This window comes from Colletotrichum karsti (assembly GCF_011947395.1).
Source record: "Colletotrichum karsti strain CkLH20 chromosome Unknown Scaffold72, whole genome shotgun sequence".
In the NCBI taxonomy this organism is placed as follows: domain Eukaryota; kingdom Fungi; phylum Ascomycota; class Sordariomycetes; order Glomerellales; family Glomerellaceae; genus Colletotrichum; species Colletotrichum karsti.
This window is the reverse complement of record NW_024065972.1, coordinates 109,260-135,493: the sequence shown is the minus strand read 5'-3', so window position 1 is coordinate 135,493 and position 26,234 is coordinate 109,260. Positions and strand designations below refer to the sequence as shown.

Here is a 26,234-nt window from a genome sequence, read left to right as displayed (position 1 = left end):
GCCTACCTACCGTGCTACCTTGCTACATGGAGGCTAGATGCCTAAGGTAGGTGCCTCGTCTCCTGCATCTGCGGAGCCTGGAGTCCACCGAAATCCACCCGTGTCACATGATCGATGAGCTAATCCCCTTTCTGACATTCGCATTCTTGAAGCTAATTAGGTACGTACCTGCGCTTACCTGCCTAGGAACCTGAGGTGAGGTACGAACACCTACCTACCCTCGTACCGTGGTGTGGATTCGGCGACGGTCTTTCGTCATTGCGAATCGTCAACTTGTTCTGCAAGAACTTTGCAACTTCACATCAACCATGGCGGCATATATCAAGCAGGAGCCGGACATCAAGCCGGATCCCGACGCGATTACGGCGTCTCCTCTTGACGAGGACGACTTGTACGAGGATGCCGGCGATCTCGAGTTCTTCGACCCTAACAGCGATCAAGGAGCGTTTGGCCAGGCGTATTTGGCCCGCGTCCCGAAGGACCTATGGGACGCATGGGATAGTCTTCCAGATGACGCTGAGATCGAGGTTGGCACGATGCGGCAGTGGGATGTTGCGAAGCCTGATGGTACTGTTGAAGTAGGTTGCAGGCGCTACGCGACGCGACGAGCCCAACTACGTTACGTTGGCTAACCTCCCCGCAACAGCACCGATTCAAGATGCTTCTCAATCCAAACCGAGCCGAACACCAACTCATGCCCAAGGAGTACGACCTGGAAATGGGCAAGGAGCTGGCACGCAGCACCTTCGTCTTCTCCGAGGAGGACCTTCCTGGCTTCAAGGCGAAATCGAAAGCCCGGAGCGACGCTGCCAACGCCGGTATACCAGCTCGATTCTTACGTCCGAAGAACGAGAAGGTGGAGAAGAAACCTTTTGAAAAGCGCGGCAAATGGCAACCCTACTACCGCAAGGCGATTCCGAGTTGGTTCCCATCCTCTAGTCGCGGATGTTTCTGAGTTCTAACTTCGGGCAGAGAAAACAAAGATCGCGGCCAGGATCCAGTACGAGTTGGCATGCAAGCCTGTCGATAATGCTGAAAGCCAGGCGATCTTGCAGCGCAAGCAGCTTGAGGCCCTCAAGCCTAAGCACACTCTCCAGATTATGGGGCAACGTGCCGCGAACAACGTTATTCAACACGGGTCTGCTGCCGCGGTAGAGAAGTTCGGTTCCTTCATCGTAAGAATCAACCCGAAAGCCCGTATTTGGATCGCAGCTGACATCGCACGTAGAAAACGACGGCGCCTATGAAGGCCACAAAGCCAAAGAAGGCAGAGAACCGGTCGGCTCGCATGTCAGAAGAACAGCTTTTGGATGGTCTCATGGAAGCATTCAGAAAGTATGAGTACTGGAAGATGTCTATCTTGAAGGCCAGGTTCGACCAGCCAGAAGCTTTCTTGCGGCAAACCCTGGAGAAGATTGCAGTACTCAACCGTTCTGGTATCCACGCCAACGAATGGTCACTGCAGGAGCACATGAAACAAATGGCCTCTGGCGCAACCAGCGAGACGGCACCAGAAGAGGCAGCAGCCGATGACGATGACGATGAGGTTGTCATGGAGGACGTCGTCTGAGCGTGGCTGTTGATTCAGACTTTGCATCGAGAGGGCTCTACACTCTTCAGAACATTGCATGGCGTTTGGGGGTTACATGGGTGACATTAGGGGTGGCGATTTTTCCACAGGTTTTGATACCCGACTGGACACGAAGTCTTGGTAGACGTGTCGCGGGGTTTCGCCGCCGCTTGGTTCGAAGGCATGAATAAGTCTTTCGCGGGAACGAGAAGAAAAAGACGACACGTCCCTGAGCCAACCGACATAGATTTCGAAGCATAAAGTATTCATAGTCACGGGTCGGAATGTCATGTGCTACCCCGTGCCCTTCTAGCGTGCATTTTGCCATCCTTGCCTTCGGATCGTCCAGGTGGGGAACCGGGCAGATCCGCAAACAATTCTTACATCTAATTATATCCGTACGCTCCAGCCGATGGTTCGTCTGAATTACAACATACAACGCGCATTTACTTTCCCAGTCGCCAGCAATTCTGGTTCATCAATCTCCCTCATGTCTCGGCGAGCATTGAATCTGGTCCTTGATTTTGACGGTACTATTACGACAAAGGACACAATCGACACAATTGCGGAGATCGGCCTCAACTTCCAGAAGAAGCGCGGGTCCGATTTATCAGCAGCTTGGCAGCAGATCCTCAAGGACTATGGAAAAGACCACGCTGATCATGTCGCGGGCTACAAGCCACCGGCGAATAGCCGACTTGCTCTTTCCGACGAGCTCGCCTACTTACGCGGCCTAAAGGAGGTCGAGCTGCGTTCTGTGCGGCGTGTCGAGGACTCTGGCATCTTCCAGGGCATTAGCAGAGATGATCTTCTAAAGGCCGGAAATGCTGCCCGGGAAGAAGGTAGAGTGAAGCTCAGAGACGGCTTCGTGGAGCTCATGAGCACAGCTAGGCAAAACGGGTGGTGTGTCTCAGTGGTGTCTGTCAATTGGTCGAGATCCTTTATTCAGGGCGTCCTCTCTGCCTACGGATTTGATGTCGTCGCTAATGAACTCGAGATGGACGGCTCGCTTTCTGGTCCGGATGTCCTGGGTCCGCCCAGTCGAGACACCATCTTGACGACTTGCGAGGACAAGCTACGGGCTCTTCGGGCCTTGGCGGTTCGTCAAGGAGCCGACAGTGCCGAGGGACTCGTGTACTTTGGAGACTCAACCTCTGATTTGGAGTGCTTGCTGGTGGCACGAGGTGTTGTGGTATCCACGAATACAGAGTCTAGTCTGATTAAGACTCTGTCAAGGGTGGGATGCGACGTGCGCAGAGCCCTAGGTCACCCCGGGTCAAGCAAACTGGTGTGGGCGTCTACCTTTTCTGAGGTATTACAGAGCGGCTTTCTCTGAGAGCCATCATGCGGGCGGGAATCTGGCATGAGGGCTCTTTTGTCTCAACTCTCCGTTGCGATATCCATGTTGAGAGAACAACATTATTGAGTCTCATCGGCTCTTTGTGTAGGGACTTAGAAGCCTGTAATGCGAGTCCATTGTCCTTTACACCCCTGCCGCAGGACAATACAGCAATAGAATCCAGGTACACAACGTTGATTGGAAATTGCTCCACTGTTCGTGTTTGTTTGCGTCGTGACGGAGACAACTACTTGGTATATAAGCAGTAATCCAGATCTTGACGTTTCGGCAAGCCAACCACCGACGATTCAACCAACGGACCCAATTACCTGCTACCATCACGCCTTTACCGAGAACTATTCAGTCAACATGTGCTTCTATCGATCCACTTTGTACGAATGTAAACACATCGACTTCAAGAACAAGGTTTCCGACTGTGAAAACCAATTGGACTTCCTTGCCGGCAAGCGTCAGTGTTGCTGCTGCGAACGTCAAACCCATTCCATCCAATGTGTTCGGGTTGCATCCAAGTGCTTCAAATGCCAGAAACTTGACAAACTCCAAGCCCGTGCGAAGAAAATTCTTGGAGGCTTACACGAGAAGCGCGATGCCTCCGCTGACACCGCTGATCGTGCGTCCGCTGCCGATTCTTCACAAGCCGGCTCCTCTGAGCCTAGTTCTTCGGAGACTGGCTCCTTGAACGAGGATTCTGGTAAGACTTTGGACGATGGTCTTTGAGCTTTTCAACCTGTGTCTGTGAGTTGCGTGTGTATATCCTGTATTAGAATTGAATCAGAAATTGTAGCTAGGAGATGCGCGAATTGACTTAAATCATCAAAGAAGTAGCCTTGGGACGCAACAAAACGTCAACTTGGTCAATTCGTTACCATTACTTTATTATTTTGACTCGGGCTTTAAGGTGACACAATTCTATAACATAGCCGCCATTCTCTACCACTTCCACCATCGCCTGATTCGTCATCTCAACATCCTCTGCTGGGACGTCATTCTCCTTGGTCACGCTCAAGAAGGCCCTTTCCAAAGTTTCTCCCCTCATGGCATAACATTCAATCCCCAGTGACTCTCTGGTCGGATTCAGTTGGTCAATGAGCTCAACGACGGGGCTCACTTTGCGGCTTTTGATTGCCGACTCGGCATTGGCGATTCCGTCATGAGGCGCATGAGATCCTGGCATAGTGAATCGGATTTGGCTACCAAGCACGTCTCTCTCGATGGAGGCCCCCGGAACGTGGTCTCGAATCCAGTTACTAATTCCAGTCATTTCCTCCAGGATGAACGCCGGAGCGGAGTTCAAAAGGAGTTGGGCACAGTAGACATAGTAGACATAGTAGACATAGTAGACACTATTGTACTTTTGCCTTAAGGCTTGAGTCGTTCCGACGGCTAGGAGTCGCTGCGATATGACGGCGGCCCTGCTGGTGATGTTGTCTGCCTCTTCCATGCGTTATGTATGCGGCTTTGATCAGCATTCTATTCAACGAGTATTTGAGCAGACAGAGCTCACGGTCAGCCGCAAACAGCGACTTGGCTAGATCTCCTGGTTGATCTTCTAGAACACCCTGTTGGCGACGGCATCCGTGGCGGAGGTGGGCTCGTCCAAGATGAAAACCGGGAATGTGCCTGTGATGTCGAGCTCCTGACCAGAGCCAGAAGTCAACGCTGAGGACGGTTACCCATTAATGCAATCGACAGACTCAGTTCCGTCTGTTGCCTCCAAACAGTGCAGAAGCCTGTCGATTGGCTTACGGCATCAATCCCAGCTTCTCCCTGACCAGGCCAACATTGCGTTGAATATCCTCAACGCCCTTGATCTTTGCGAAGAATGTTAACTGTTCTCTCGTTCTCATAACATCGAGAAAATTAGGCGGCATAAGAGGAAGTAATGCTCACCTAGCCTGATGTAAACTTGTCGGTGAGACACACTGATGAATCTCCCACGAACACGTAAGCCAACTGAAGATTCCTCATCTGGCCCCCGCTAGGAATCTCTACCCTGCTGTTCGGTTTTTGAGACAGGTCACACGCGGTAATCAATGCGTCCAGTTCCTCCTTGTCCCGTCTGCCTCCCTTGATGTGGTTCCAAATATCGATGTATTCGGCTACAGTTAACTCTGACCAGAAGGTGTTCTGCGGGGGGAACACACCTGAAAAAGCTCTACCAGTCTCCTGTTATCGGAGTGAAAGCCGTCGTGACAGTACGAACCCAGTTGTGATGGGAAGGTGTTGGTATGAATCGCGCCGTCGGTCATTGCCAGAAGCCCGGTCATCATCTGCGATGCCGTCGTCTTTCCAAATTCGCTGGGGCCTAAACGACAGAGAACCTGACTGCTGTAACCTTGCAACTGCACGCCGTCGACCGCAGTGAAAGAATTTGCTTTGTCGCCCCTGAACAACTTTTCCACTGGGGACGACTCGAAGGTCTTATTCAGTTCCCGAGCGTCAAGCACGATTGAGCCCACGGCTGCCTGCTCATCAGAGCACGATTGTCGCTTGAAGCTGATAACATGCAGGGTCGACTTGATGAATATCGCCAGCGGCGGATACAAAAGGGCAGTCATTATCAGAAGTGCAAAGAGCGTGACACCGTACATCAGCACTGACATATCTCCAAACGGCGCTGGGAGCTCCTTTTGAGATGGCGTGTCTAAGTCTGCGTTCATAGCGCATGGTTTAAACGTATTGGTATCAACTGGTGCTGGAGAATTTAAGGGAAAGAATGCCGACACCTGCGGAAGAAGAGTGGCGATTTGCCAAGAACATGACGAGCCCGGAAAGGATCAACGATTGCGCCAATGCAGTTAGACGGAACAGAGATCCCGCGAATACAGCGAAACTGTTCATGGCAAATCCCAGTAGAATGTGCAAGAGAACGAGAATTGAAATAGTGGTGCTGCTGGTTGGCCAGAGAAAGCGTCACTGGACAGCGCCTAAGATGATACAGCAGGGGAGGTAAATGACGTTGAATACGGCGAGGTATAAAGAACCCGGGCCGTCGGATTTCCGCCCATGGCGTCAACGAGCTGCGACACACCGAATTCGCGTTCTGAAGACCAGTTCAGTGAGATGGAAAATCTGCGAGAGGAAGCCGAGGAAGAAGGCGAAACCATACCAGCGAGCAGCGCCGGTAACAACTGCGGGGCGAAGCACCTCGTCGACTTCCTGTTGTGTATTTTGCGTAAATCGGAAGAAGCGCGGCGACAGTGTAGAGACCGCAACCTGCATTGGCAAACAGAATGACTCGGGATTCCGTCATGTCTGAATACGTTGTAGGGGATGGGCTTTTTGTCCGGGTCTCCTCGAATCGTGTACTTCCACAAGTGCAACTCTCCTATCTCGATTGGGTCGTCATTGTTGTGCGATTCGAGCTCTGGTCCTTCGCTGGAGGTTGTTTGCGGTGAGTCCGTGAGGGTGATGGAGCCGCGGCAGTTGCTGACGCCTCGAATATCGGCGAGGCATTCTGTCACCAGTCGCTGCTCTTCTTCCATAAATCCTAGCGATTCTAGTCACAATGGCTTCGTTACTGTAGCGATGATATCGTCTACGTCCTTTCCTAGACCTGGACGCTTGACGATATTCAGAGGCTTGTTCGTATAGTCCCGGCGAGGCTTGGGAGAGATGCCGGTAATCCAACACCATTGACGTCAGGTACCTGGGTGAAGTAATGAAGATTGAGTAGAAGGGTTATCAATGTGATTGGTATAACATAAGATTCGAGAAGAAATGCGACGGGATATCTGACAACGGCAACAAGGAATGTCTTGCATATCAAGGCTCGAAGTTACCGAACGAGGGCACCTTTAGAGGCGCCATTTTGTCGTTTACTGTACAAGGAGAGGAGAAGTCAAAGTCTAGCCACCTGCCATGATTTCTATTCACGAGACATGAAACAACACGCAAAGCCTGAAAGCCAAAACCAATGAGGACCTATCTTGGAGGGAGGTGGTAAAGAAGCATGAGTTGTCGTGAATCGGCTATCCCCGTCGCTGCCAGCCACACGACCAATCATGATCAAATTAAAGGCATCCGATTTCTGCCCGGTATCGGCAGGAAGCTATACCGAGGTCTGTCTTGTCTCTAAAGAGGATTGATACCCATCGCAATGCACTGGTGGGCAATTCTGAGGACTACCAGAGAGCTGACTTGCCGGCCGTTGAAGCGAAAAATCCACTTGGTACCCATTGACGGGGAGAGCGATTGCAATTCGCGGACAAGAGGCGCAAGAGAGCTTTGTCTGCCAAAGGACGGAGGAGGTCTCCGTATTTGACTCGGTTGAATCATACTGGAGGATATTCTGCTGCCGAATGCCCCGAACCACAAGATGTGAGATGTCAAAGACGTCGAGCACAAAAGGCACGAGCCTTCGCCGACGGCTGTATCTCCGAATCTATGGCGTGATTCAAGCTTCCCAGCTGCCACGAATGCCTTCAACGGAACTGACACCGTGCATAGTCGCCGCAGAAGGGAGCCAGCAACTTTTACGTGCGCTAGATGACGTGACTTAGAAGAAGAAATAGTCTTTCACAACCGCTGGGTTGAAATGTAGAAAATTGGATGAAGAAAATGATCCCGGATACAAGGGATTGGTGTTTCTGAGCAGACTGCAGCAGCTTGTCAGCAGGGTCAAATGTGCAATGAGCCAACAGAGAGGGAAAGACACGAACACCTCCGGGACGACGTCTTGTCGCAGGCTCCATCCCGAGTCGACTATGGTGCAGTGGCCGCATCGGCCCCGTTGGCATTGATTGTAATTCGGGTCTCGGTTGATGAATGTGAGATGAAGGCTACGAGGAAGCGAGGTATCCGACGAGTAGCAGAACGGACGAGACAAGACAAACACGGCCGGGCCAGGTGTCAGATTGCTTCGGACGGCTCACAAAGCCAACTTGTGGCTAGGAGGGGCGAGGCAATGCATTGCAGCGCGTCGGGGGCACATGGCAGGAATGTTTCTAGATGGACGGAAATGGACGCGGCTGAAACTCGAGGGTATGTCGTGACGGCGGCGAGTTTGGGTAGCATGGATTGTCGAGAATAGGTCAGCCGGGGTCTGGTGTAGGGGTCCTCGAAGGGTCTTGAGAGTTTGGTTCGCTGCCTTACGTTGGCTCTATCGAAGGAAATCGTCCGGGGTGATGGACAAGCTAGAGTCGGCGGGAACCGGCCTTGTGATTTCGATCCATCAGATGGTTGCCCTACCGCGGTGGATGGATCTTCCGGGACAGATATGGAAGACAGAGACCGCGTCTCGAGCGGCCGGTAAGGAGAAGTGGTGATGCCGGTGTTGATTTAAGGTGTGTTTAGTACAGGTGAGTGATGCAAGTTCCTCAGCAAATGCGAAAGAATCCCGGGGCAGATCGTAGAAGAGGGGGTCGGGCCTTGTAGAGTTGAAGCGTGTTGGTATCGTAGCGGAATGTGCTCGGAGCCGCGTAGACCGTGCATTTGACGAAGCCGCAGTAGGTTCATGCGGATTGATGCAGTTGGCGCGGCAGGAAAGGAAGACGTGGTTCGCACAGATCGGGGCCCGAACTCCTAGTTGAAGGGTTCGTGTACCTAAGCATAGACGTAAGGTAAGAGTGAGAGTAAGAGTGAGCGCGAGGGGCGGTGAGAGAGAAAGACAGAGCTCTACGTGACAGAGATATTTTCGTCATCAGGTCGGATGGTCAAGTCTGTCGTCCTTCGTACCGCGGCACGAAGACTGCAAGATACCTGTAACTTGGTGCGAAGGCATGCGTGGCTCGCTTGAGGCTGCGCCGACGGCCGCATAAAGGTAATCATCCTGGAAGTCGCGGCGGCGAGAAGACACGTCGATATTCAAGGTGATGCATTGCATTGCATTGCAGCGGCATGTTGCAACAGCCCCGGTAGTAGTCTTTCTCCTTGGTGTCGGCGACGTGAATCGTGATGGGCAGGAGACAAGGTAGTTGCTGGATGCCTTCATAACACTTGATGACGGATGGAATGAATTGATTAGGGGTCCTGGATAAGAAAGAGACAGGCCACTCGTGGATCGCGGCCACCCATGTCTGCCATTGACAGCTGCGCTAAAAAGACAGTAGCCAGCGAGTCAGGACCTTCAATCGGGCCAAGGGGCGGTGGGCGGGGAACCACTCGGTTCAAGTTGAGAATTGAGAGTACCTAAGGTATCCATCTGTAGGTAAGGTACCTTAGGTAATTAGAGAGTAGAAGCCCCTACTATACCGTCTTTTCTAGTAGAATTGGGTTTCTACTAGGCCGCTAGGCTTTATTAATTAGTTATAATAAGAGGGGGCATAAGGGGGGGGTATTAAGTATAGGCGTTAAAAGGGGGCCTAAGTTAGGGGGTTTAATAAGGGGTTATAGTAATAAAAAAATACGTCTTTTTAGGTAAAACTAGCTATACCCCTTTTACCTCTTTATATATTAAAAATAGATAACTATAGTCTATTTAATATAGTCTATAAATACCTAAAAAACGCTATATTTAGCTATACTAACTTATATCTATTAACTAGATATTTATATAATTAAGGTGTATACGCTTAAGCTAAAGCTAAATATAGCCTTAATTATATAAATTAACTTAATAAGTAAATACTTAGTATAAATAACTTATAAAATAGTATAATACCCTATACTATATATACTTAGTAAAAAAGCTTTAACTATATAACTTAATATACTTATTATACTATTAAGCTCCTATTTAGCCCCTATTCTTTTAACTTATTTATAACCTAACTTCTTATAGTATAGTAAGAATATATAGCGTTCCTATTTATAATAGACATATATTTAGCTATAACCTAAATAGTAATAGCTTTAACTTATTACTACCTCTAGGGCTTATAGAAAAGCTTAATATAGCTATAAATATAAAAGAGTATTAAAAAGTCTAATTATTATCTTTTATAACTTTATATCTATATAAATACTTATAAAAACTCTTTTAGTTTAATAAAAAGAAACTCTTCTAAATATTTTTTATAAACTACTTTATTAAATAGCTTAAACCCCTCTTAATTTTCTAATTAAAAATAAAAAGAATACTATATTATTATAAAATAACTTTAATAAGTACCTAAATATTATAAACTTCTTTAGAGACTTCTTTATAGCCTCTTACTCTCTATATAAAAATTAATAATAATAAAATAAATTTAATATTTAATTTACTATCTTTAGTAATTTAAGCTAATAAGTAATATATATTTTATAATATAATATTAAGGAATTATTTCCTTTTTATATTAACTATACTTTATATAAAGATAATAATATCTTTCTCTCTATTAATATTATAGTACTAGCTATCTTATAGAAGGAGATATAAAGGAAAAATACCTTTAAGATAAATATAAACCTAATTATAAAATATAAAGTAATATAAAATAAGATTAAAATAAAGTAAAAAGTAAAAAAAGAAAAATATAATATAATCTAAAAGCTATAGAACCTCTACTATATATTATAATATAAATATATATTAAATATAATTATATTAATATATATTAAAAATAACTTAATTATATATATTAATTATATTAAGTATATAAAGAAGAACGTTATATTAAAGGTAAAATAAGAGTTATAAACTAAAAAGAGGTTATTAAAGGTATTAATTAGTTATAAAAGTTATTAAACTATTCTATAGTTATATATATTTAGAACTAAGTTATTAATTATTAAATAGAAAATCCCTATAGTATAAATAAGTTTTAAACTAAAAGTAGTATATCTATATTCCTCTACCTAAAGGGTAAAGGGTCCCCTATTTACTAGGTAGAGAACCTATTAACTAGATATAACTAATAACTTTTCTAACTCTTTTTATTATTAGCTTTAATAGATATATTACTTAGTTTACTAAAAACCCTCTTTATTTAGTATATTAATTAGGATGTCTTTAATAACTATTAATAATAATAATAATAATAAGTACTATTTTAGCTAGGTATAAGAAAGTAATTAATCTATTATTAAAAGCGCTCTAATAGCTAAATAAGTAATAACTATCTTTATTAAATAATATAATAAGTAATAATATAAATAGAATAAAAAGCTTAAAATTAAATAAGAGTAATAAGAAGTAAAAGGGTTCTTTTTTATAGACCTATAATCTTAATAGAAAGACCTAAATACTAATTAAATATAATAGAATTAATAGTAGTATTACTAGAGATAAACTCTATAATATAATAGTATTTTAGCTTATTTAATAAGTTATAAAAAGAGGGTAACTCTTTATTAATAGCCTCCTTTTTAATATAAATATTATAGTTAAAAGTATTTTATTCTATGAAGTTAATAGATTTAACTAAAATATCTTTAATATATATTTTATTATCTTTATTATTATTTAGCTAAATAGATATTTTATACTCTTTAAAGAACTTTTATATTATCTCTACTTTCTCTATTAGTTAATAAGTAGTATTAATAACTACCTAAATAATAAGTATTTACTTATTATTAATATCTTATTAGGGGACTTTATTATATTTAATAAGGTTAATCTCTAACTAATTAGTTTAAGCTTTAGTTACTTCTATAAGTTATTACTTAAAGGGCTTATTAATAGTAGTATTAAGTAGCTAAAAAAGAGAGATAAGCTTAAATAGTATAAGAGATAATATAATATTAATTATTTAAAGTTTATTTATAATAAGAGAGGTCTTATAGAAGGAGATAATATTTATAATAAGAAAGTAATTATAATTACTATTTATAGTAATAAGAGAGATATATTCTTTATTAATTTATTATTTAAATAAAGCCTTATTATAAATAGTTTAATTAAATTTAATAGTAATATTTAATAAATAAAATTGATATTTATTTTATTATATCTTATTATTTAATTTAATAAGGGTTCTATAAAAAATAAACTTAAGTTTAATATATTATATATTATTTATAAAGATATAGAGAATTAAAGTAGCTTATTACTTTATTTAGTTATTTTAATTAAACTTATTAATAATAATATAAATACCTTTATAAGCCTATATAAACCCTTTACTATACTCTTATAGAATAAAAGTCTTATTAAAGTTTAGAATAACTAACTTTAAATATTAATAAGATAGTAAGTTATTAAGTTAAAGAGAAGTATTACTCTTATATATAGAGGGCTACTTAATTTAGTAATTAAATTAGAGAAAAGAGTTAATAATAGTAATAAATTTAATAAGCTTCTTAGAGGTAATCTTTATAATATAATAATAAGAGATATTTTATTACTTTTAAAAGTTAATAAATTATTTTATTAAAAAGAGGAAGAATATAAATAGTATTTTATTATAAACCTAAATAAATAGCTTCTTTAAGTAATAATAAAACTATTTAATAATAATCTTTTTATTTTTATTATAATATAAGTAAAAGTCTATATAGAGCTTAGCCTCTATAGAAGAATATTTAGTAAGATAGATAAAATAGTAGTTTAATAGATCTAATAGTTACTTATAAATATTATATTACTACTATATTATATTAATTAGAATCTTAAATTAGATAATAGCTTCTTTATATATTAAGTAGTAAAAGGAGCTCTCTAGGTAGCTCTTATTAATATAGAGTTAAATAGGCTTACTCTAAATAATAATATAGTAATACTTAAGGAATAAGAGAACCCCCTACTTCTTATAATATAAGTATAAATATTTAATATATTAAATTAGTCTATTTTAGCTATAGTATAATAACTCTATAAATAACTTTATTTTTAGGCTTAAATAACTATTATTAATAAATAGAATAATATTAAGGTTAACCTTATTAAGTAGTAGCCTTTTAGGTCTTATTTTAATACTAAAATTATATTAATAATAGCCTTATAGATAATTAATAAAAAATAATATATAGAAGGATAAATAATAGAGGGAGAGACTTACTACTTACTATAATTAAAAAATCTAGCCTAGTTTAGGGGGGGTAGGTTAAGTAGGTAAAATAGTAAAAATTAGGTAAATTAGGGTGGTATAGAGGGTGCTAGTGGAAACCCAATTTTACTAGAAAAGACGGTATTATGACCCGTACTAGCAAGGGTCGGGTTTACTTCAGGACTTCACCCAACCTGAGGCACAGGAACAGAAGGTCATGGCCACAGCCAGGCTCATGCTTTATGGCAGCAGTTCAGACTCACACTTACAAACCCAATCCAAAAAGCCGTCTGCCCAGATAGACATGCTATGCGTGGAGGACCTCGTGCTGCCGTCGGGTGTATTTCCATTATCTTGTACCCTACCTACCTTGAGGTACCTACCTACCTAAGCATCTGACGAACGACTGAGATGCAGTCTGCAACCCCTGCAGCCCCTGCAGCACGCTGGTTGCCGGGCAAAAGGCAGCGTGTTATTAAGACACCTCAGTACTGTGTATCTCAGTCCAGATGCAGATAATAGCAAACCGGAAATACCTTACCTACTACCTTGACCTGAAGCTGGCTGTCTATACTTGTTCTGGCCCATTCACAATTCCAGTTGGTGTTGGCCTTGGCTACTTGCTACCTTACCTAAGGTACCTACCTACCTATAAGGTAGGGACGGCAGGTGGTGGACATTGATTGGAGATTCGGGAGTCGGGAGGGTCCTCGGGCATTCCATCCTTGGGCTTGGGGTCCTTGAGACAGGGCCCACTAACCAAGCAATGAGATGCAGCGCTCGCCTCGGGTCCGGGCCCTTTAGCGTGATGCTCCCCGCCTAACCCAGCCCAAGGTACCTTACTAGGTACCTAGGTAAGTGCAAGGCAACGACCCAAAAGTACGTTCCATGCACGTATCCGTCATGAGTCGGTACCTATCCGTACTTACCTACGGGTTACCTCAAGTAAGGTACTCAGAAGCAACAGAAGGGAAGTTGCCTTACCCAATTTACCCAATGCCTTATTCCTCTCAAGGCCAATCTCCTTCGTCTTCAGAGCATGTTCGTCTTTTGATTAGCGGGGGAAATTAGGCTTGCTTCACAATGAGATAGATAAACCTCCTTGAAAGAAAACAGACAACATCAGATAGATTAATTGCCATCATAACAGCAGAGCATGGAGAGGCACCGGGGAACAGAGGGATCGGAAACAACAAAGAAGACGATTGGTTCCAACTCGAACGCGCCTACGAATACAAGGCACCTACCTACCTAGGTACGGATATCTTACTTAAGCTGCCTACCTTACCAGGTAAGGTACGGTGAGGATCCTTCCTCAGGTGCCTTAGGTAATCAAATCTTCCCTCGTTTGCAGCGTAGGTATCTAATGGTGAGGTGCCCAAAGCGGTAGCGGCAGCGTTACCTTACCAATGTAGTGCCGTCCACCTTCGTTCTTCCCTCCTCTCTGTCCCTCTCGCTCTCTCTCTTCCCTCCACTCACACTAACACCGAATGTAAGAATCACCCGTCTCCCGTGTGAAATCCTCATTTAGACTGCTTATAATAGCTGATTTTGGCTTGGAGAAAGATCCAGACCTGCGTTCTACCTACCTAGCATCTAGAAGCCTCCAAAGAAGCCACTCGCTGTATGCGTATCAGGCAAGCCCCAAGCTCCAAGCCCCCGGATGCAAGCCAAACTGGACGACTAAACGTCAGGTACGGATACCTTACCTCGCCTTACCTGACCTATTATGCGCTTCATGCATTCATTCATTCATTGCACACCCAGGTACACCGACTCGACCCCATCTTCCCCCCTTTCTTCATCGTCTTTGATGTGCGCCTCATGTACCTTACCCCTTCTTCTTGGTCTTGTGTTCTCGCCAAGGTATCCGTACAAATACATACGCCTTGCAAACTCCCTTTCCTCTTCTGAAATAACAACATGCCTCCCTCTGGTGTCCCCGTACATAGTAGTCCCGCACTGAGGTACACGCTCCTCTGACGTCCAATCCCTTTCCTCCTTCTCCTCCTCTTCCTCCTAGTGTTCCCCCTTCCCCTTATATCCACCCCCCCTAAACCTCGTCAGTAACCCTTCCCTTCTTGTTGTTGTTCTTGACCCTTCCGTCAGCCGGCCGGGCCTCTTTCATTTACAACACGGAATGTGTGACCTGGTAAGATACCGCCTTTTCCCCCTCTGCTCTCCGTCAAAAGCCATTGCCGCCCGATTCCTTTCTCCTCCGCTTATTTGCTTCGTCCCCCTTCGCTTTCCCGACAATCTTTCTTCTCCATCCATATCCCTCGACAACCTCGACGACATTGACTTTCCCTCGACTCCGCCCCAGCTCGTCCGTTGTGCCGACCCCAACCCGGCCGAACCAACGTAACCGCTCGAACATCACTTGCGTTTTTTTGATAGTCAATCTGTACTTTCTCCCTCGTTCCCTCCGACGACCAAAGACCGCCCTCGTGCATACGATCGATCCGACCTGAACAAGCCTACCGCATCCCCCGGTGCTTCATTCTCATGTCGCCCGCCTTCACCTGACACTTCGGGTTCTCCGACTTTCGCCATGGAACCCGTCCCCGAGACCGAGAGAATGGAAGAGTTCCGACGTTCGCCTCTTCCATCCCTCAGAGTTCAGAATCCCACTCTGCTCCCTCGCGTCGACACCGACCCTGAACCCTTGCGGAAGCCGCCCACCTTGCGACGTCAGACCGATCCGAGTCCCACCTCTCCGACCGCCCCGGCATGGACTCTACCCCCTCTGCCATACCGCCCACGTACTACCTCCCCTCTCTCCGGCCACCATACAAGATCGAGATCCGCTGCGAGTTTGGCTCCCCCCATGTCTCGGACTCAGTCTATGCCTGGCGTCAACGGCGCTGGTCACATACTCTTCGCGCCTCAATTCCGTCCTTCCAGTCCCTCGGGCTCCCCCAGCCGCATTCGAATCCCTCGAAAACCCGTCGACGAGTCTTTTCCTACCTCACCAATTCGCAGCTCTGTGTTGGAACCCGATCGCAAGCCTGCCGACCTCAACAACTCCCCGGGTCTGGGTATCGCCACAGCTTCGGCGACCCTGCCCCGTCACCGCCGCCCTTCGTCACCTTTGAGGCACCCTGGCCACGCCAGTACCGGCTCACTTCCCGCACTGCCATCCACGCCAACCTCCGTGGCATCTTCACCGTCCTTCAGGCCCTACGAGGTCTTCTCGCATGGCTACGGCGTCCCCGCTTCGTTCCCGTCCTCCGTGCCGTCAACCCCTACCTCCACAAGATCTAGGAGCCCTAGCATTTCCAGTCTCGAAACAATACCCGATTCCCCTGATGCCGAAGAGGCGGCTATGGAAGCAGAACGCATCGCTCAGCTCAAGGCAGCCGCCGATGCCGCTGAGCGAGGCGAATCAAACGATGCCAAGGGCAGAAGCAGCTTGGACGTGCCGTCGAGAGGCAGGACGCTGGGCTTCGGTTCCCGAGACAAGCGGAAGCGATGGAGTGTTTGTGGTGCCGAGCGACGTCAAGATCTTGACTTGGAAACGATATGGGAGGATTGAGGCGAAGGCATGATGACAGTTCCTGCCGCGGCCGCAGGTATCACGAAGGCCTCAATTTAGGTTCAACAAGGACAAGATGGCTTCGAGAACCGCGCATCGACTTTCGCGAAACTCAATCTTTTGGGCGCCCCAGTTTCTTTTCTTTCTTCTTTGCATGGCATTCTGCATTCGGCTGGCTAAGGGTTATGACGGCGTTCAGTGAACTGCTTTTGATACCCTACACTGCATTTCACCTATTAAGGGCATTACGGAGACATTGCCATCATGTCGGGGGTTTTGTACTTCCAATGGTTGGGTTCTTCTCTCCCTCTCTCTCTCTCTCTGTCTCTGCGATTAAGGCTTGCGATTCCGCTCAGGGACTGGTGTAGGTGGAGCGCTGATGAATTGAATACTTTACGTTCACAAACACTTGAATCTCTCCATGCCCGTGACAAATCTGCTAACGAACTTCTGTCAGGTACCGTGATGATGTCTCAAGTGTATTCGACGCAGGGTGGTAACGGCCGAGCCCCTTGCTCAAAGCTATTTCCACCCTGCGTCTCGCCAACTTTCAATAGACTACACTCATAGCTTTCCCTCTATTCTTCACATGTCCACTGTCCGGCAACCAAGGGGCTCTTATTGTGCGCTCGTGGTGATCTTGCTGGCCCCTCGCTGTGCGAGGCGACCAGACGACAACGTATAAGATGGACATGTCGACGGGCATGTGCTTAGTCTGCTGCAGACCAGCGCAGTCTCATCATCACTCGCTCGTCCACCCCAAAGATTCGGTCGTAATATCTCATCTTCATTCGCTCTTTTGTCCATCACCGTCATAACGCCCCAAACATGCATTACCCCCTACTGCTCGGTGCTGTAGTCCTGCTGACTGGGGAAGCCAGAGCAGCTCCGAAGCCCCAAGATGACCAGGTGAGATTGAACACTATGATGTGGAACTTCCCCTCTGCAACTCGACATTGGCTGATGGAAACATCAGATGGCTGCTCATGTCGTGCAGCGACGAACCTTCCAGTTGGAGCCGGATCCGGGCGCTGGTGCCAACTCCGAACGAGATCGGCCCATGTATCACCAGAACGGCACCAATGCGACGACGCCGACAGCATCAGGCACTGGCGGAATGACAAGCAGAACATTTACACTGCCACACAATACGTCAAGCACTTCCATGCACGCTGAATGCCCAATGAGTGTTGTGACTTCGACCACGACGGTTGATGTCACCTTCTACGTAACTGCCACAACGTCATATGGCAGTAACTTGACGTCCTACTACGGCACTGGCACGGCGCATACTTCGGTCGTCTCTTCTCAATCAGGTCTCAACTCTACCGTCTCTTCCACGTCGATGCGGCTTTCTTCCGGGCTTATAAGCTCAGCTAACTCATCTACAACCGTCGCACCCGCGGCCTCGGAGTCTCCGTGCTCGGAGGATGTGTTCAGCACATTAGCATCTCACAACACGACAAGCCGAGTGGGGAACACCCTAATCACTTCCTCGCCCATCATCAAAACCACCTCCTCTACTCTGCCCTCGCGGTCTACCGAACCATGCGATGATGATCTAGGTTCAACTTCTCGGCTGAACTCGACGGCGACTGCATCTAGCACGTTGCCGGGCTCAACGGTAGAATCTCCAAGCGTGACGCCATGCGACAACGAGTCTGGAACTGGAAGCAGCTTGACGAGTACACAGAGCTCAACCGGCCACGCTAACCAGACGTCCAGCTATAGGACCATCTCTGGCAAACCTCAGGGCAGCTCAACCGCCCTTTATACCTCTACCTCCACGTCTCTCGATGAAGTTTCATCTACTGTCTCGACGGTCGAGTCAACGACAGCAAAGCCTTGCAACGACGAATCCAGCACACCAACTTCTGTCGCTCCCTCGGACGCATCATCTTACACAAGCCAGAACGCCTCGGCTTCGAGCACCATAGAGGCCAGCCCATCATTCTCAAGCGACCTCACAACATCACCAGTCACCGCTGCGACGTTGACGAGCATCGGAACATCCGCATCATTGTCAAACCCAATGACTTCTGCTGCAGTAACTTCAATCCCGCCCGAGAGTTGCGTCATTGACACCTCCATGGCGCCTGTAACCAGTGCACCACTTACCTCGGTTCCGTCATCAACTCTTGTGCCGACGAAGACGGTCTGCCAGAACGACGCGCCGACGGGAAAGCCGATGCCAGGAAATCACCACTGCGGCGTCCACGGCTTGCCAGTGGGTAACTACTTCCTGGCGCGCTTTGTCGAGAATTCGCCCGGCGTGCCCGTGACGCTGGAGGGATGCTACCAGTTCTGTGCCGTAAGTACTAGTTGTTCGTTACTGCTGTTTGTTGGCAACACATCAGTGGATTATGGCTGATTCTGCTGACAGAGCGTTATGAATGCCACGGACGGCTGCAAGTCCTACCGCTTCTATCCTGAGAAAGGCCTCAATGTTCCACGATGCGACCTTTACGGCAGCAACGTGGCGTACGCTCTTGATTCCATTGATAATGACCATCCCGATCTCTGGTTTGACCTTGCGTGTGGCTCGCCCTCGGACCCTAACTGGGTGCATCTACCTGGAATGACTCGTCTTCGCGACCTTGGATTGCTGGAGTAGATCGTCGCAATTCATCAGCAATTCGATAGCGCGGGCAGGATGTTCAAGTTGGACGCAGGAGCCAGCTGTGCTGCTAGGGTTGGTTTGCGCATGGTTGGTCGAGCACACAAGCTATGGCAGGCACGCACGTATCGACCTGCGTCAAGAGGGCGAATGTTTACATGGTCTTGGCAAGATATTAGAAGTTGTAATGTTTACCAGTTTAATCGTCTAATTAGAAGCGGTCATCAATCATACCTGCGTTTGCAACTTCCGTCTAGTCAAAGGGTATCCTGCGCAGAGACTCGTGGGCGCCCCTCTTCTTCATCTCCTGAGCGGCAGCGATACTGCTCGGTACTTTTATACCGCAGCAGTCGCCCCAGCCTACGTGCTGATGCTTGTGTTCGCCGATGTCTTGAGCTGAAATCTCCCCTCCCTCCACTTCATCTTGTTCATGTCCCAGCCCAAAGTCCTGCTCCGTGCTCATACCGTCTACCGCCGGAACCAACGAGCCAAAAAGGAAGTGCTGCATGACGGGCAGTTTCTTCAACACTTCGGCCACAAACATGCGGCGCATACCGCCTTCAACTTTGGTCCAAGACTTGGCTGCTGAGATATCATCCAGCATGGGGCTGTGCCACCGCAATCCTTTGACCGTCTTCGTCCCGTTGACGAAGTTTACCTGGCCTAGATAGAGAAAATCGGCTCCGAACTCCTCCAACGTCAGCTCTTGATGAATCGCTAATGGTGTAATGAATGGGTGGTGTAAAAGCTGCGAGGCCCCGAACAGGAACGGGAGAAACTGATAATCGTCAAGGCCCCACACGCCGTGCGATCCCGCGGGTTCCAGGTAGTAGGTCAACTGGACGTTTCGCATAAGCTCGAGGTACCGGTTGAAGACCTCGAGCACCAATGGTCTGAAGTCGTCCTTGGTGAGTAGCTGGAGCTGGTACAGGCAGAGAAGCCACATGATGAAGTTGAGTTCGTGCCCAGAGCCGTAGTCGATGCGCATCCGGTTTCCAAAGGAGTGCTCCAAGTAGACCGCGGTCTCATCGCTCGCCGCGTCAGTAACGCCAAGTTGTTTCTGCCATCCTGCTGCCTTGTCTTTCACCAGGTCCAGGAATGTGCGAAAGGCCTTGTTCCCAAACCGTGATCCTCCTTGGTCGTCGGGTGGCGACTCCTTCACCAGAGCATCCACTTCGTCGAGAATGCGCAGGATCGATCGTACTGCCGGGCTTAGGTCGTCGTCCTTGACAACCGAGCGAGGCGTGTCTTCAACGGACTCGGAGAGGCCAAAGACGAATGCCAGGATCAAATTATAACTAGACGAGGACAAAAACAGCTCGTGGTCTTTCTGGGAGAGAATCCGTCTTGAGGGCGTCTGGTAGGCATGATCGCGGAGGTCGGGGGGTAATGGCAACGCTGGGGTCTCGGGGCGAGGAGTAGGGTTGGAGGGAGCTCCCCGACGACGGCGAGGTTCGAGTTTGGGGATTTTCTTGCTCAAAGGCGCAGTTTGCGCACTGAAATGGATTGATGGATTGACTGAGGCCATGTCGTCTCAGGAAAAGGTTGACCCGAGGGGTTGGCGATGAAAATGGTACGAGGGAAACGGAGTATGGATGGAAGAGGACGCTATGGTGCTATGGAAATCGAACGAGGACGGAAACTTGAGATGCCCGCCCCGCGTCATACCTACCCACCTTACATAAGTACCTTGCCTTAGGTGCCTACTGCCCAGATAGGAACTGAAGTTCGACAACCTTAGTAAACAGGTACGTACCTCACACTTGGTAGGTAGGGACTTCATCTCAATTTTTCACCGGCGAAGCCAGCCATAGCAACGTCACTCATTATACAAACAGCATTTGACTTGTCTTACCCAACCTTCTAGGAGCGCATACTGGATTTCAACCACCAAAGAGGTCGTCGAACAAAAACCAACTTTTATTTGCCGCGTTCTTCGCGCAGTAACGTGCCGCGATGGCTTCCGATATGAACCCCCAGGCCCGGATTTCCCATTTGCCCCGAGCAGATGGCTCGGCAACGTTTTCCAGGGGTGGTTATTGCGTGGTTGCGTCTATCAATGGTCCGATGGAGGCGCAAAGACGAGATGAGAACCCTTTTGAATCTCTCATCGACGTTGTCATACGACCTGCGGCAGGGGTCGGAAGTCAGAACTCTCCGTCCCGAACTCCTCATGGACAGACTTGCTGACGGATATATAGGCACCGGTGAACGTCAGCTCGAGGCCATTCTGCAGTCTGCTCTACGCCAGCTCATTCCCGTCAAGAATTTCCCTCGCTGCCTCATTCAGGTCACGCTCCAGGTGACGGAAATGCCCAAGAACGACTATGTGAACAGCAAGATCGTCCAGTCTCAGTCTGTAAGTCGGCATCTACACTGATTGATATTGGCCGCCGTGAGTTTGAACCACGCGTGCTAACACGCAGTCTTGAAAAGAACCTCACGCTCCTCCCGGCGTTGCTCCACAGCGCCATCTTGGGCCTGCTGTCGGCCGCCGTGCCCATGAAGGCCATCGCCACTTCTACTACTTTGGCTGTCCGGAATGGCAATATCGTAGTCGACCCGTTGCCATCAGAGGCGGACCAGGCAACTTCACTTCACGTGTTGAGTTTCACGTCTCAGGACGATCTTCTGCTAGCAGAAAGTCAAGGGGTCTTCACCATGGGCGAGTGGGATGATGTAGTGAGCACAGGCCAGCGGGTGTGTGGGCAGCATCGTCAAGCGGACGTGGACACGACGATGAATGAGGGCGACCAAAACTCGACAGATATGCGGCACTTCATCCGGACCGTGATGGATTCGAGAGTGGCGTGATTTCGCGCCTGACTTTGGGGCGCGTACAGGGACTTGGAACAGGCCGAGCGACTAGCGAGACGTGAGCCACGTTATGAGATTCATGATGAAGAAATACTGGCAGTTGGGTCAACCGGAGTGACGGCGACAAGAACGGCGACCACGGCGGCAGCGACGGAATACCCGACCTCTTGGCGCATCGGAGCATGAGCTCCAATGTCAAGCAACGAATGTAACGGCCTGATATGGGCCGTGGCGGCGGATAGTACGGCAAGCGGGGGTTTTGACAGGATGAGACGCAACGGGCGGCAAGGGAGTGGCTGGTGAGGCTTGGACGAGGAATGGCAAACAGGAGCGCCAACGCGAGAAGCAAGGGCTGGCATTATGACTGCCTATCGATTGATACCAAACACGCTCACGCTACCAGATTTCAGATGTCCGATTGGACGGAGGAGAATACGTGGCACGGCGACGGCGACGGTTGACAGGGGCGGAACTTTTCACACAGTGGCGAAGGTATACTGGAGGACGAGTATCCGTAGGGATAAAAGAGTCTAGGACTCAAAAGTCAGGAGGATACCTTGGAGTGGGCCAGCAGTTGGAGACGGTGGCTGTTTGATTCGTTTGGGTTCACTGACAGTAGCAGAAATGGAAGAAATTGGAAGAGAAAAAGATGGTGCAAGAGAGGCGATGTTTCAGCTGGATATCAGGGGCGGCAAGGTGAAGCGCGCAGGGTTCGGGGGCGCGGGGGCACGGGGGCACGGGGGCTGCGACGTTGACAGGGCCTCAAATCAGGAGTCGCCGGGCGTCTCTGCCATGGAACCCAGAGCATCTCCCGTCACCTCTCGGCGCTCTCCCGTCGGGTCGGTCAGGTTACCTCAGGCACGGAAACTACAAACGGCTCCGACCCTCGGTGGTTCTTGACTTCTTGCCAGGCCCGGATGCTCCAGACGGGGATTCCAGTGCACGGAGTACGAATACTTTATCCACAGGTAGTGGACGTCCTCAGCTTTCTCTACCTACCCACCTAATTACCTAAAAGGTAAGCAGGGGAATCTCGCCTTCGTATCCTTATGGGATACTTACTATCTTAGCCGACTCTTCAAGACGAAATGCTTCTCCCAAATGCCAGGGACTCTTTTACCCACTTAACGTGTACTCTAGCCCAAGTAGTAAAATGCCAAATTCGTATACCATAGTACTACCTTGGGTACCTACCTACCTAAGGTTGGTAGCAGTATGGCATGGTACCTCACCTAGGCTCCATGTCTTGGCTTCGCTCTGCCAAGAAGAGGGCGACCACCTTGGTTCAGGAGTGACACAGGCTGATTGAATGCTCATGGATGGCCTCGGGGTTTTTTTTAAGCATAATCGACTTAGGCAGGTGATTAATATGTATTGGGCTGTGACTTCTGTTCTTCCTTCTATCGAATGACGTCTGCGTTTTTGTTTTAATCGCTCTTCACTCCAGCAACACAAGTATCTGTGTTGATTCACGGTGTTAGGGCTAAAGCCAAAGGGACGTTCTGCATTTCCATCCCCCGCAAGCGTTCCAACGCTGTGGACCTGGACCTGTACCTGAACTTGGGCCTGTCACCGTCGTTTCCGCCATAAGGTAATAGGTAAGTAGAAGTTTTTACAAGCCCAGCCTTACTTACCGACTTAAGAAAGGGAATGGAAGTCAGATACAGGTATCAAGGTAGGGTCCCACCTACCTGAAGGTAGGTATGTAAGGAAAGAATAGGAGATGCGGTGACGGGAGGTGCATCAAATGAAAAGGCCTGCCCGGGTTTCTCTTTGGAGCCGTGAGTATGAGGTTGGCAAAGGTGAAAAGTGGGCGTTACTGTTTGATCCGCAACAAGTCCAAACCAAAGTCGACTCCTTGGACTTTGCGACGCCAAAGCTGACGACGACCGAGACAAACAACACCAGCAACATCCGCAAATCATTCATCGGAGAGGCGCAAATTGCAATCACCTGTCTTGCCCGCCGCCCGCCGTATAACACCTTGGCTAAGAGTCGGCAACAAGGTTCCTGCCGAAGACAGGCTTGGTCGTCGGTTCCTCTTACACACAACAAAGTCTTGTCGTTGGGTCCTCCCTTCCCACATTCTACTTGCTGACTGGTCGCTCTCCCGGCTGGCTGTCATTCCCACGGTCGTGATCCTCTCTGCCAACCAAATCCTCGGTGTTTCTCCACGGTAAGGAAATCAAACCGCTCAATGTCACACTATCTCGGACGACAGCAGTGATTATCAACGGCGTGTGGACACAAGCAAGCAGTTGTCACGACGCGACGCCGCCGCAACTGCGAACGGTCCGCTCCCGAGGCCGTAGGCAGAATTTCGCCCCTCTCACTCCCCTATACTACTTTGATTTCTGTCTTCGGTGGATCATATTCCATGTCTCGGAAGCCCAGGAACGTATAGGCCGAGTAGCTGTGGAGAGTCAAGGCTCGAGTTCTCGAAACACGGCGGCATCATGCAGCCATCGCATCGAGGATGGGCGATCTACAGCGCCGCACTTAGACCCAGATCTTGCCTTCAACGAGGAACACAACACAGGCCAGCCCGCGGTCTGCGTACCCAGCGGGAGGCCAGACCCGGCCACGATTACACCACTATGATGCCTTCGTACCCTCACAGCGCCCATATCGACACGGGCAGCGCGAATCGCCCTTGTTTGGCTCCCAAGGGTCCGTTCTATCTGTAGGGCAAGGTTGTATGGGATATGGGGCAAGTCGTGACGTGAGACGACGACGGGCAACAGCCAGAGTCCCCGTCCCGCCTTCAACCCCTCCCCTCCCTGGTTGACTCCAAGCAGGCGAGTGTGAAATGAGACCTGTATCCATGGGACGGACAAAACAGAGCAGAGCACATGGCCGCGCGTGTGGCTATTGTCAAACCAAGGTGCATCGAGGAGGATGAATCGTGGTGCGCATGTGAAAGGCCAAACAAGAGATGCTGCAAACGCTGACTGGCAGAATGGGGCTTGGAGCCGTTGTTTTGGGTATCATTTCGCTCATCTATCCATCCCATCCCCCTGTGACGGTATCGTGGCTGTCACACTAGGAGATTGACTGATTCGCTAGGTTCCAGTAGTCTTGGAGTACTCTGTATGCCCGGTCATTATTCACCATTGGGGGCGGCCAGCTTTAGCTGCCGGTGCTGGGTCGTCACGGCGCATGTCAACGATGTCAAATTTTGTTTTGGTTTTGAGAGAGGGAGAGAGGGGGATGGAAACGAAGGGACAGAATGGCTTCTCACGGTTGTATCTGTGCGCACGGATTAGCAGCGAGTCGCTCACCCGTTTCTACTGCAGGTGTCTCAATGCCGATGACTACACCGGAGGAACCCGCGTTCCCAAACACAGCCGGCAGACAGTAGACCAATGGAAGTGATGTGATGTTCGGAACATGAGAGAAGAGAGAATGGGAGTCTAATCATTACAACGTCGTTGTTTATTGACAGAGACAAGACTCCAAAAACTGACGTGTGTGCCGTCACGAGCGGATTGGTAGCGAACACCGCAGCTTGGTGTGGTGAGTGGCCGATGAGCGGGTTCCCGATACAAGTTCTGTGTCCTATTGCCTCTTCAGGACACTTCTGCTACTGCAAGTCACCTCGCCTTATCTTTTCTGCGAGCAGTGCATCATCAACGGCCCTGCAGCACTGGCCGGGGACCTCCCTGGTCGCGACCACATAGTACGCGGGGGGTTGTGAGTGTTATGCCGCCCCCTGTTAAGACGAGACCCAGTTCCTGATACCTCCCGTCTTCTTAAGGTACCGCAGACGCGGACTCTACCTACCCTATCTTAGGCATGTAGTGTGGCCCTGCAAAGACTGGACAGAGGGACGGACGGAGGAAGCCACCAGGGAAGGGAAACCAGGGACTAAGAATACGTACCGCCGTTTTATCATCCGCCGCCGTGTTGTATGCTTAGACACTTCGAGTTAAAGGGATCTGGCTAATGGGGTATGAGGATGAGGAAAGAGAGTTGCTGATTGGATGTGTATAGTGAAGCCAGCAGGGAGAGAGGTAGGGCGCGTACAGAGTATAGCAGACTCCTTCCTATACAACAAAATCCTAGGGATAACAGATGCGTGTGAAAGTTTTGAAGTCGTGATGTGATGTGATATTTGATGAAATGGAGCTCTGCAGAAAGAGAGGAAAGGAGTTTGGATTATTACTAGGTACCTTACCTAGGTCGGATACACATACGGAAACAGCAGTGGATAATGCGCAGAGCAGAGCAAGGCAAGCCGAGGCGAGGCGAGGCAGGGTGGGCTAAGGGTGTGCCTGGGCTCAGCCTGGGCGTTGTTGCGTCTTGAGTCCAGGAATTCTGACGGGAGTGCCCTCGGTCGCATACATTCTCATTCCCGATCGACATCAGACCAAAAAGAGGGCAGGAAGGGGAAGGGGAAGGGGAAGGGGGGGGGGGGGGGGGGAAGGGTACACAAACACAAAAAAAATTAAAGCGGCCTGCCGTTTAAGAGAGGGTAGCGT

The 26,234-nt window shown here is 48.3% G+C and overlaps 6 protein-coding genes across 6 annotated transcripts; 5 read left to right on the top strand and 1 right to left on the bottom strand.

Moving 5' to 3' along the window:
• Positions 1-308: 308 nt before the first annotated feature.
• Positions 309-1,570, top strand: CkaCkLH20_13105 (transcription initiation factor iif; the record flags this gene model as incomplete). Its single annotated transcript, XM_038895816.1, has 4 exons — positions 309-578; positions 647-920; positions 973-1,175; positions 1,229-1,570. The coding sequence occupies 4 exons, from the start codon at positions 309-311 to the stop codon at positions 1,568-1,570; spliced, it is 1,089 nt and encodes a 362-aa protein (XP_038738904.1).
• A 490-nt stretch (positions 1,571-2,060) lies between these two features.
• Positions 2,061-2,906, top strand: CkaCkLH20_13104 (upf0655 protein; the record flags this gene model as incomplete). The annotated part of the gene is made up of 1 exon (XM_038895815.1): positions 2,061-2,906. One exon carries the CDS (start codon positions 2,061-2,063, stop codon positions 2,904-2,906), a length of 846 nt encoding a protein of 281 aa, XP_038738903.1.
• A 12,429-nt stretch (positions 2,907-15,335) lies between these two features.
• CkaCkLH20_13103 (uncharacterized protein) lies at positions 15,336-16,319 on the top strand (the record flags this gene model as incomplete). The annotated part of the gene is made up of 1 exon (XM_038895814.1): positions 15,336-16,319. One exon carries the CDS (start codon positions 15,336-15,338, stop codon positions 16,317-16,319), a length of 984 nt encoding a protein of 327 aa, XP_038738902.1.
• Positions 16,320-17,147: 828 nt separating this feature from the next.
• Positions 17,148-18,933, top strand: CkaCkLH20_13102 (uncharacterized protein; the record flags this gene model as incomplete). Its single annotated transcript, XM_038895813.1, has 3 exons — positions 17,148-17,228; positions 17,296-18,630; positions 18,703-18,933. The coding sequence occupies 3 exons, from the start codon at positions 17,148-17,150 to the stop codon at positions 18,931-18,933; spliced, it is 1,647 nt and encodes a 548-aa protein (XP_038738901.1).
• Positions 18,934-19,189: 256 nt separating this feature from the next.
• On the bottom strand, positions 19,190-20,464 carry CkaCkLH20_13101 (phosphotyrosyl phosphatase activator; the record flags this gene model as incomplete). Its single annotated transcript, XM_038895812.1, has 1 exon — positions 19,190-20,464. The coding sequence occupies one exon, from the start codon at positions 20,462-20,464 to the stop codon at positions 19,190-19,192; it is 1,275 nt and encodes a 424-aa protein (XP_038738900.1).
• A 539-nt stretch (positions 20,465-21,003) lies between these two features.
• CkaCkLH20_13100 (exosome complex subunit Rrp46) lies at positions 21,004-21,750 on the top strand (the record flags this gene model as incomplete). Its single annotated transcript, XM_038895811.1, has 3 exons — positions 21,004-21,082; positions 21,138-21,295; positions 21,373-21,750. The coding sequence occupies 3 exons, from the start codon at positions 21,004-21,006 to the stop codon at positions 21,748-21,750; spliced, it is 615 nt and encodes a 204-aa protein (XP_038738899.1).
• Positions 21,751-26,234: the final 4,484 nt, after the last annotated feature.